Raw genomic sequence first — 11,744 nt, 5'->3', positions numbered from 1 at the left:
GATCACTGGATGGAGATAATCTGTAAACATTTTGCTGCAGGTCAATAGTTGGATTTAGATTTAGACTTGAACTAGGCCATTCTAACCCATTGATCAGTTTTGATCTAAACTAGTGATGAACCGATATGACAACTTTGGGCCACTGTCACAATTAACATTGCTGCTATGACCAATGAGCGATATTTACTGATATTATGTATTATATATATTTTCCTGCCCTTTTGAAACAGCATCACTGTAACGTGACCAACAAGATGGAAATAAATATGGGCAGTACTTGGCACTGCTAGCTAAAATGTTAGCTAACCCTTTGGCTAACACTAAACCACTAGATCAAAGTGGCATTTAGTTGAAGCTAATGCTAACTCCAGTGCAAACTATATTTGCTCTTGAAAGGTTGGGAGGCATGTCTTGGTTTTTAATTGTATTCATTTAGAACTTTATTCCACTGAAACTTTGCAAAACATGAAGTTACTTAAAGATTTTAGGGGAAGTTTGTTGCATTAATCGTTTACAGAGTTAGTAAAAATGATAAAGTGCTAAGCAAAAAAATAAAATAAAATTAAAAATAGCTTTGCTAAATATTTTTGTAATATTTATCTTTTAATGAACTCTGAGCACCTTCCCCATCCTCATCCATCCATTTTCTAACACCCTGGTCCCTGGTGGGGTCAGGAGGAGCTGCTGCCTCTCCAGCTAACGTTCTGGGCGAGAGGCCGGGTCACCTGGATGGGTCAGACAGGACACACAACCAAACACACACACACACTCACACCTAGGGAGAATTTAGAGAGACCAATTAACCTAACCGTTCAGAAAGAGTTTACACTGTGCAGCCTCTTCCCCATCCTTCCTGGAGAAAAGCATCCCCACAGCATGATGCTGCCACCACCATGGTTCAAGGTAAGGATGTTTTTCTGCCGCACATAGTTTATTATTTAGGGCAGAAAGGTTTTGTTTTGGTATCATTTGAATATAATATCTCTTGTGGTTTCTGTCCACTACATACATTTGGTAGATGTGCAGGAACCACCGATGACCTGGAGATCAAGACCGCCGCTAGGAGGTCGAGCTAAATAAATCCGGATCTGCTCTTTTATAACTGCCTTGCTTTCAGGTTTACACCTACTCCTCAGACTACTGTACACACTCACTCTTGCACCGTCTTCTGCGGGACAGCTGAGTTTCCGTGCTGGCGCATGCGCTGTGCATCTGTCGGAGTATGAGGAGCAGCTGAGGATCAGATCCGGAGGTAAACAGGCGCTCTGTCGCTGCTTTTCATTAAGAATGTCAACTCATCGGCAGGTTGGATGTTCTCTGAAGGCTTCTCCTCCAGCAGCAGCGGCTCGCAGTCACAGCTCAGGCTGTTATTGAGACTGAGCTGCTTCATCTCAGCTGAGGCTAACTGTTAGCTGTTAGCTCATCTATTCAAAGTCAATGGAGATTCAGTCCGTTGAGCTGCACAGTTCTCATACTAACTTCACCCGTTTGCTTTGAAACGTAGTGGAAGTTGAGTAGCGTGTGTTCGTGAATAACTCTGAGCCGGGAGCCGCGGCGCTGCTCGCTGCAGTTTGACGCTAACAACAACAGATAGCATTAGCTTTTAGCCGCTGTCAAATATCTGAGGATCTGGGAGGCGGGTCTTGTTCTCCACTGCCAGCTCTGTGGGCCAATCAGCGTCCGAGGCTGGGAGGCGTGTCTTTGTTTTTAATTGTATTCACTTTCAATTTATTTTCTATCCTTTTTTACATATTAATTATGAACAAATCAAATATAAAAAGTGTTTTCAGAAACGTAGAAAACAAAAGGATGAAATGTTGGGCGGGGTTTGATGTGTGTAACTCAGAAAGTTGCTCTACAAACAGCGCCATCTCCTGGACAACTGAAAGAATCCAAACACAAACATTCATGATGTGTAATAATAAGTTTCAGCTTCTACAGCGGCTCTGTGTCTTTTTCCGGCAGATGAAGACTCCACCAGACAGGTCAGGAATCACCTTCGAGGTCGGAGCTCAGCTGGAGGCCCGAGATCGACAAAAGAACTGGTCTGCATCACACACACACACACGCACACACACACACGCACACACACACGCGCACACACACACACACACACACACACACGCACACACACACGCACACACACACACACACACACACACACACACACACACACACACACACAGTACCTAGCATATGTTTTAACTATCCTAACCATCCTCTGCTGTTCCAGTTAGCTGCCCAGTCAGCCTCTTTCCAATGATATAACTTGTTAACTCAAACAACTTTAGCGAAATAGTAAAATAATGGCTTATTTGGGGAGTTACTTAAAATTATAAAAATATGTTGTTGTTTTTTCTTATGACAGGCTAAATAATGCAAATTGATGTTACTAATTTTTGACTGTAACTTTACTGACAGCAGCCCAAACTAGTGGATTAGTCTTTGTTTGTATGACAGAAGAAAAGTCTGTCATCAGTTCTGTGCTGATTAAACAGGAACATTAGGATAATAATGTTGGAACACAATACAAAATATTTCTCAATTTTTTTATACATAATGTTTCCAGGATTGTTTGTGGTTAAATTCACGATGCAAAACGTTAAGTAAATAATTGGACAGTTCAGCTGATCATTTTGTTGTTCTGAGTGTCTTTGAATCACCTGAGCTGTTGTCTCTGCAGGTATGCTGCCACTATTGAGAAGATCGATTATGACAAGGAGCGGGTTCTGGTCCACTACCGCCAGTGGAGCCGTCGACACAACGAGTGGTTCCACTGGAGCTCGCCGTACCTTCGCCCGCTGGAGCGCGTCAGCCTGAGGAGGCAGGGCCTGATGCCGCCGCAGGCCCAGCCGGTACCAACGCTGCTTATTAATGCTAAGCTCTTTATTTATCATGATTAGGATTGTTTTCATAATTGATTATTGCTACAAGTATGAAAAATCGTTTTTTTAAATAACAGATTGTTTAATGAAAAACAGCCTGATTGTTTTCTAAATAATAGTTTCTAAATTATTTTTTATAAAATTTAAATTCTTTTCACACATTTTAATCTGCTTTTTTATAAGTATTAAATCTGATTATGTTGTTATAACATTTGATTATTTTAAAAATACATAAAACAATTTTACAAATATGAAATATTTTAAAATATTTACATGATTATTTTCTAAATAATCATTTTATTTTTCAAGTATTTTATTTACAGTAAGAGAAATGTCTGACATGAAACATTCATATGCTTTTTTTGCGTCTCTAAACGGTTCGTTTAAAGCAGGAACCAGAGCGTTTCCTCCATCTTGTCGTGTTTCTGTCAGATCATCCTGTTTCCTGTCTCAGGTCTTCGTTTTGGGCTCCAAAGTTCTGGCCTGTTGGACCGACTGCCGCTTCTACCCGGCAAAAATCCTCAAAGTCAATAAAGACGGTGAGACTCAACTTTGACCTTTCAACAACAGAACATAAGGGCCAGACTAAGAGATTTCTTATGAAACTATCAGAATAAAGTCATAATATTACTTGGAAAAAGTCGTAAAATTACTAGAAAAGTCTCTTTAATGAGAGCAAAACTGCGACATAGAGAGCAGCTCTTCTAGTCTGTCCTTCGTTCCTTGAAGTAAACCGTCGTTTGTTTCAAAGTCCTGCTACTTATAATAATTGGATGCTGATGTTAAATATCATCCTTATTTGAAAAACTGATCACAAAGTTTAACTTCTTAAAATGCTCAACATTCCTCGTGTTAATTTCTGATAACTTTTTATGTTGGAGTTTCTTAAAATTACTACTTCATTGTACTAATATTACAACTTTATTCTTGTAATATTATGACTTTATTTCTATTATTACGTCAACTTTATTATTTTGTGGATTTTTTTCTCATATTATTACAACCCTATTCTGCTAATATTGTATCTTTATTTTTCTGTCGTTTAAATTTTTTCTAGTATTTTATGACTGTTTTCATAATATTATGAGTTTGTTCTTGTATCATTATGTCTTTTGTTCTCATTATTTTGACTCACTGTCATGCGACTTTATTCTCATAATCTAATGTTGCTTCTTTGCCTGGTCCTGATTCCTTGTCATATCGAAACAGATGTTTCTCTGATAAAAAGCTTGTGTTCACATCTGGTTCTGAATGTTTGAAGCTGCTTGTCTGAATCTGAAAAAAGGAACAAAAAAGAAACATTTTAACTGTAACTCCAGTTGAACGGCTTTAAGTTTCAGTCTGCAGTGATGGGCCTAACCCTGCGTTCCCGTCCCAGACTCGTACACGGTGCGGTTCTACGACGGCGTGGTCCAGACGGTGAAGCCGACCAAAATCAAACCCTTCCACGAAGTAAGAACCGCTGCACCTTCCTCACCTTCCTCACCTTCCTCCAACAGCTCGTCATCTTCACTGATGCTGCTTTCTGTGGTCCAGAGGTCCAGATCAGAGAGGAGCGCAGTGGGGAGCGAGGGATGGGAGGAGGGCGAGAGTGAGGAAGAGGAGCAGAACCCCAAAGAGGGGGGAGGCCAGGAGATACAGGAGGAGGAGGAGGAGAAGAAGGGAGGAGAAGAAGAGGAGACCTCAGAGGAGAAGGAAGGAGCTGAGGAGGACGAGGAGGAGGAAGAGGAGGAGAGGAAGACAGCAGAGCCTTCTTCCTCTTATCCACCAACAAAGAAGAAGACAGAAAACAGTGAGTTAAGATTTGACCCCTGATGTTTGTCTTCAGGTTGAAGGTAAATCTGGTTTGTTTTTCTTGTCTTTCAGACAGAAGTGATGTAGTTCAGAAACAGCCAATCACAGCAGACTCCACCCTGGCAGCAGTTCCTAACCCCGCCCACATTGACAAAGGTAACCAATGAGCTCCGGGTCGGTCGTCCATCTTGTGTTTCAGTTTGATGATGGCTCTGTGGCGTTGTTTCCATAAGCTCCTGATTTATTTCCATCCAGTGTTGCTTGAGTGTTTCTCTCAAATCTTGAATTCACATTTAGAGCAGATTAAATCCAAATTAGAGGTACATTGATCACAGTTTTCTGGCTGATCACTGATCTTTGAAAAGCTGGGCGTGCCCATTCTGATTTTTTATTTTTATTTTTTTGTCTGAGAAAAAGTTGCTAAATATTGTCGTCTGTTGCGCCAGAGCAAAAGGGGACAGTGGCTGATTTATTCGATCTCCAGTTCATCCAATGTTGCTCTCCTCCTCCTCAGATGTCCTGATGGAGCGCCAGGCTCACCTTCCCACCACACACAAGTTCAGCAGAGAGCCACGTAAGCTCCGCCCACCACTGGGTCTCCATCTTCCCCACTGCAAAAACACAAAATCCTACCAACTATTTCTGGTCTAGTTTCTATTGCAAATATCTCAGAACAGTTGAAATAAGACAAAACTAACTTACAAGTAACTTTTCAGAAAGATAAAGGAGCTTGTTTTAAGTTAATTATTCCCTGATATTGATTAAAAGCACAGTTTCCACTTATAACATGGGGAAATTGTCTATTAAGGAATATCAAGGAATTGTTGACTCAAAACAAGCTCCTTTATTTTGCTGAGAAGTTACTTGTAAGTTTTTTTGGTCTTATTTCAAGATGTTGGCACCAGAAACCAAAGTACTTGTTTAGGTTCTGTTTCTGCAGCGTCTGACTGGCTGTGTGCTCCTGCAGTGTACAGGGTGATAAAGAACCAGCCTCCTCCTATTCTGTCCATCGAGCTGGACCACAACCCCTTCAAGTGTCCGGCTGCCGGCTGCTCCAAGTCCTTCAGGAAGGCCAGCCTGCTGCACTACCACATCAAGTACTACCACTCTGAGCAGCAGCTGGACGCCGGCGTCGGCGCGGAGCCGGAGGCCTCCAGGTGAGTCCAGGTGAGTTCAGCACCACAGCCTCCGTGATGACCCCTGACCTTCTGCCTCTACTGCCGCTGCAGGAGGAAAAGGTCTGCTTCTGAAGGAGGCGACTTCCCGTCCAGCAAAAAGGCCGACGTCCAAACCGGCAGCTGTCGCCGTGACGACAGAGAGCAGAGCATCATGGGGACCGGTGGGTCAGAGCTCGGTGATTCTCAAACAGATTTCTGTGGGACAAAATGAGCCAAACGTCTGAATTCTGTCTGCAGAGCTGAAGAAGGAGGAGAGGAAGGAAAAACCAGGAGGACACGACAGGAAGGAGAGGAAGCACTTCCTGCGAGTCAAACTGAGGAAGAAGAAAAAGAAGAAGAAGAAGAAGAGCCAGTCAGGTAACGGAGGATCTGGATTCCTCCTCAACCTGCTTTTCAGTTCAGATTATTAATCTGATTAGTTTACCCTGAAATCTGGATTATCTCAGTGGAATCATTCGTCTGTGTTCGCCCTGCTTGCAGGATTCGGCAGCAGCGACGACGACGCGCCGGACCGACCGCCCCTCACTCTGAAGCTTTCACACTCACACGGTCCGAGCAGGAAACACTCCAGATATTCACTTTTCTCTTTGAAAAAACACCAAATATTCTCCTTTCTCGTTCAAAAAACCAGCAAAACGCTGATTTTGTTTCTGCTTCCAGTCGACGACGGCAGCGACTGGTCGACGCTGACGGCTGAGAGTGGCGAGGACACGTTCTGGCCCGTTGCTACGGAGACAGAGGACTGTGAGGTGGTGAGGTGTGTGTGCGAGGTGGACGAAGAGAACGACTTTATGATTCAGGTAACACACACGCACGGTCCATAAAAAGTCTTCATCAGGCTTTAATTTCCACAAATCTTGTGTGAAAACTTTGACTAATTTTTAATATTTTATTTTTGAAATAAAGAGAAATATTTCATTTAATTTAGACCAAAATGGTTCTGGTTCATTAATGAACAATGAATTCATCTGTAAAATTGATCCGATTCTGGGCTCTGAATTTACTGATTTTTATCTCTTTAATAAACCCTATTCTTTCACTCTTGACTTTTTAATAGTGGTGTACCTCAGGGCTTGGTTCTCAGCCTCCGTCCATTCATATTCTCAGACCTCCTCCTGTTCAGCTTGTTCACATCGGGGTGTAGCTCCAGGTGTAGGCAGATCACACCTCCAGGTCCCAGCTGACAAACGCCTTCTTAACTTCACCTGAGTCTAAATTAAAGATTTTTCTAGCTATGTTTACATCTAATTGTCTATAACATTTTGAGTGAAATTTTAAAATGTCAGACAAAAAAAACTAAAATTCATATTAGTTGTGCTTTCATCTACTGTGAAAAATGTCAGATCATCGATAATCTGGAGCGAATCAGCCACCAAAGCGATTTTTCATCAGGTGTTGACTTTATTAATGGCTATCTACTTCCTGATAAACAAGACGTCTCTCCTCTGAAGTCTGGAGGTTTGGACTCAGAAATTTCTCCGTTTTATTCAGCGTATTTCCTTTTCCCCTGTAGCGTTAACTCTTTTTCAAAAAAGCCAAAAAACCTTCTACAGCTGGCGTAAAAACTTTCCAAATGGAGGGAATTTTTTTTGTTTTACCATTCCCATCAATCTTTTCATTTTAATCTTCTCCTTTTACTTCTATAAATTCAATCTTTTCTTGTTTTTACTCAGATTTTCTGATATTGTTTGATGGTCTTATATGGATCAAACCCAGAGGGAATCTTTTTCTGCCGTTGTGTCTCTACAGTGCGAGTCGTGTCTCTGCTGGCAGCATGGAACCTGCATGGGTCTATATGAAGACAACGTTCCTCACAACTACATCTGTTACTACTGCAGGCAGACCTCAGGTAGGATCCCCTCCGCTGCGCTGCAGGGGCAGAAAACAGGAGGAACCTTCCTCTGATCCGTCTGCTTCCTCTGCAGGCTGGAGGCGGGCCCAGCGCTTCCTGTCTGAACCTGATTTGCTGATCTCGGGTCACATGTTCGGCCTGTCCTGCGTGAAGGAGAACTACTCAGAGATCAACGCCTCCAAGATCTCCCACACCAGCCACCTGCTGGCCCAGACGCACAGCCTGCACCAGGTCCTGAGCGGCCTGCAGCTCAAGATCAGCCTGCTGCAGTGAGTACATCAGTCAGCCCACCACCAGGGGGCGCACATCTACAGAAACGTCTGCTCAGCATCTCTGTCTCCCTCTGCGCAGCTCTCCGTCCCACCCCGACCTGCAGCTGTGGAGATTGCCATGGCGACAGGAGGAGGCTCTGAACCTGACGTCCGGCCAGCAGGACGAGCCGCCCATCTGCTACGTCAGCAGCGAACACTGCTACCAGAAACCAGAGGCATCATGGGAAATGGCGGAGGAAAAGGTAGGAGAGGTCAGTCTGGGTTCAGGAAACGAGGGACTAAAATAAACTTCACACTCTGTGAGGCGTCCTGCAGACGGAGTCACACCCCTTTAAGTTCTTCTCGTCTTTCTGAGACGGATCAACACAGAGGAGATTATCAGATGGAAAAAGAAGTTGGCATATTCTGCAGATTTTTCATTAAACCACTTAAGGCTTAGAGTGGCCTAGTCAAAGTCCAAACCTAAATCCAGCTCATAACCTGCAGCAAGACATTAAGATTGATGTCCACAGGTGTTCTCCATCCAATCAGATTTTTGGCCGAGTAAGAAGAGGAACATGACAGAACCCCAGTGGGAGCTCAGTGACCATTTTATTTGTGACATTTTTAAAACCAACCTTCTGTTTCATGAAATCCCATTAAAGCACAATAAAATGTGTAAATCTTGGGTTCTAATTGTTGTTTCTGTTTGAAGCCTGAAGATCTGAGGAAACAACCGTCTCTGAGCATCATGGACGCCAACGCCGTGAGCCACTCAGACGCTCACTTCTTCCTCAGCATCAAACCGGAGAGCCACTCAGAGGACGCCGGCCACGCCCACAGACAGGCCGCCGTGTCTGTGGCTCAGTGTCGGCTCAACCTGCTGGATCACGTGGAGACGCTGCATCACCAGATCACCGCCAGGATGGACCTGATCGAGCGAGAGCTGGACGGTAACACACACAGATACAGGACAGGTTTTAAATTTATTTTTCCACTCTGATGAGGAAATTGAGAAAACTTTCTTTTTCTCCCTGCAGTTCTGGAGTCTTGGTTGGATCACTCTGGGGAGCTGGAGCCTCCAGACCCTTTGTCCCGCCTCCCGCAGCTGAAGCAGCGAATCAGGCGCCTGCTGAGTGACCTGTGTACGGTGCGGCGCCTGGCAGTCTGCCGCTGAGCGACTGACAGCCGCAGGCGAGTGGAAACGTAACGCTCTGTGAGTCGGTTCTGCTGGAAGAACTTTTTTGTAAAAAGAGACTAAACCTGGAGCTGACCTCCATGACCTGTCCTCTGATTGGCTGGCTGCTCCGGTTACAGACGCACCTCCGAACAAGAACACAGATAATTTTATAACTCAGATTTTGTAATTGCACTAATGTTAATACCAACTGTAATTATTTCCTGTTTTGTAATTTCAAAAGAAAAAACACAATGATGATTTTTAAAGTTTGTTGGAACCACAAAATGTTTTTTTCCCAGCAGCAGATTTTCATTTTCATCTACAGAAGCTTCATTTATTCAGCTGTGAACAGACTGTATGCAGAATACCTGGGAGGGCCTGCAGGGGGCGCCTCCTTTCTTCTTCTATGGTTTTATGTTTATGTTTTAACGACTGTTTTGAATCAGAACTGAGCGCAGCAGATCTGGACCAGATTCAGCAGATGGTCCCACTGTGTGTTTACTGGTAAGCCAGTAAACACACGGGCCACAGCCACTGGGCCACTGGTCCCACTGGTCCCACTGCTGCCACTGGTCTCACTGGTCTCACTGGTCCAGGATGAGCGGGGCGAAGTCAGGGCTCAGCTTTGAGGTCAGTGTAATTCAGACGTTTTGTAGAATAAACCAGATTAAACTCCGGATGGATCAGGACAGATTTATTTCTGAGACTCCGGCTCGGTTCGACTTGAGGACAGATGAAGGATCATCTGAGCTGAATCGTTCTGTCTGATATGTGATGACAGCAGAATTGATCCAACCCTGAAGGTCTCGGATTTTCTCTGTGATCCATTAGTCTGGTCTGGTTCAACAGTTCTCCAGACTTTCTGAAGTTTCCTCTGAAAAGCTGCTGTTTTACTTCCAGTCCCTGATTGGCCCTTGTTCCAGCTTTATTAGAGTTAGCACTGTGGAGGTTCTGGTTCTGCCCCGGTTCTGTTACCCGCTTGATCTCCTGGATCAGATGATGAAGATGATGATCCAGGAGATCATCGTCTGTAGCAGCAGATCTATCTGTTGGCCATCACACGGCCGTCATAGTTAGGAAAAGCACTAAATTTATGTTTCTGTTAAAAGGTGAATGCAGAAACAATAAAAACCTGTCGGCCAAATGAAAAATATTAATCTGAGTGAAACTTGATCCATGTTTGGCTGATTAATCCTTCATCTGCCGACCTCGACTTTTCACTCCAGATATTTAACTTCACAGAGGCTGAATGAAACTGACGATTTGGCCTTTAATGCACTTCTGCAGCAGGAATGTTGGTGTTTCACATACAGTCTGGTTCCAACTAAAACCTGTTTATATTTCCCAACAGCTTAAGTTCTGACATATCCACTTAAATATTAGCTGTTTTAATGAAGATAACGTGTAAAATCAGCTTCTAAAAGCTCCCAGATCTTAGATTCTGTTTTTCTTTAGTTTTATTTTTACATTGGTGCTTTATGAGCTTCCCTCTACAGACAAGCAGAATCAGTTTTCATTCTCACAGTTTCAGCATTTTTTATTTCTTTTTACTGAGCTAAAAGCTGCTTCGTTTCAGTTTAGTGAGAAGAAAAATGCTGGTGCTTCTTCACAGCACAGCTTGGAAATGTACAAATGTTAATCTGAATGTTTTTACGCTTGTATAAGAAACTGTACAAACCTGTAGATTTATTTTGATAGAGAGACGGATGGACTGTTTTTCAGAAAGGAAAGTAGACTTTTTCCTGAAAATAAAGCAGTAAAATGTATTCAACACTTTGTTCTACACGCTGGTTTTGATCTGATGGCGACGCCTCTAAAGCGTCTGTTTCCTCTCCTGTCAGTAGTTTAGACGTAAAGCTCTAGATGTTTCTCATTAACCCGTCGAAGCTTCGCTGTTCATTTAGTTTCAGGCTGGAGGTTTTTGTTTTTCAGAGATTCTTCCGTTGAATAAAAATGTTGAAACATGCTGCAAGTTTTCTGTGTCTGGATTTTTCCTGAACCATGAACATAATTCAGAAACATCATTTCCAAACTTTTTGTCACGTGAGTCAAAAATACTGGCAGACCAAGAAAGAAAGAAAAAAACAATGAAGCGAAGCATTTTTATGTTTCTTGCAGAGAAGAGATGTTATTGTTTTTAGATTAAAAACTTTTAAAAGATTGTGTATGTTTGTTGTAGTAAAGGAAAGGACCTAGTTATTTTAGGCTCAGCTGAACAAATTTATTCAGTTACAACAACAGAATAAATTTGGGAAAAGTTTATTTTTCAGTAAAGTCTCTGGACATATGTGGTTCTACTTATAAAAGTCTAGTTATAAAAAGACAAATATCTTGTGCTGTACTTCATATTTTCCATTGCAAGAAAATTATATCAATAATTTTATTCATTAAAATGAAAAGTTTGAGAAAATTTGAGCCACAGTTTCTGACTGAAGTACAGTTACTTTATGCCTCATTTTAACAAACTGGTACATATCTGCTTTAAACAACATATTTTGAGAACATTTCCCCATTTTTACTGCAGAAGTAGATTGCTAACTGACAGTAGTCTCCATTTAAATGTTTTAGATCAGCAAACATTACATATTGAGAAAAGATGAAGTA

General features: G+C 42.6%; 1 protein-coding gene across 1 annotated transcript; it reads left to right on the top strand.

The window, feature by feature from the left end:
• The first annotated feature begins 1,175 nt into the window (after positions 1 to 1,175).
• LOC102232446 (PHD finger protein 20-like) lies at positions 1,176 to 11,106 on the top strand. The gene is made up of 18 exons (XM_014469821.2): positions 1,176 to 1,252; positions 1,966 to 2,045; positions 2,684 to 2,855; positions 3,340 to 3,424; positions 4,264 to 4,337; positions 4,422 to 4,677; positions 4,752 to 4,835; positions 5,194 to 5,253; positions 5,647 to 5,836; positions 5,909 to 6,018; positions 6,095 to 6,214; positions 6,338 to 6,406; positions 6,518 to 6,657; positions 7,607 to 7,706; positions 7,783 to 7,978; positions 8,061 to 8,232; positions 8,676 to 8,913; positions 9,001 to 11,106. Exons 2-18 carry the CDS (start codon positions 1,966 to 1,968, stop codon positions 9,135 to 9,137), a joined length of 2,283 nt encoding a protein of 760 aa, XP_014325307.1. The 5' UTR covers positions 1,176 to 1,252; the 3' UTR covers positions 9,138 to 11,106.
• The last annotated feature ends 638 nt before the right edge of the window (positions 11,107 to 11,744 follow it).

Source organism: Xiphophorus maculatus, chromosome 1 (assembly GCF_002775205.1).
Source record: "Xiphophorus maculatus strain JP 163 A chromosome 1, X_maculatus-5.0-male, whole genome shotgun sequence".
NCBI lineage: Eukaryota > Metazoa > Chordata > Actinopteri > Cyprinodontiformes > Poeciliidae > Xiphophorus > Xiphophorus maculatus.
Note: the sequence above shows the minus strand (reverse complement) of the source record. Positions and strands in the feature narration are given on the sequence as shown.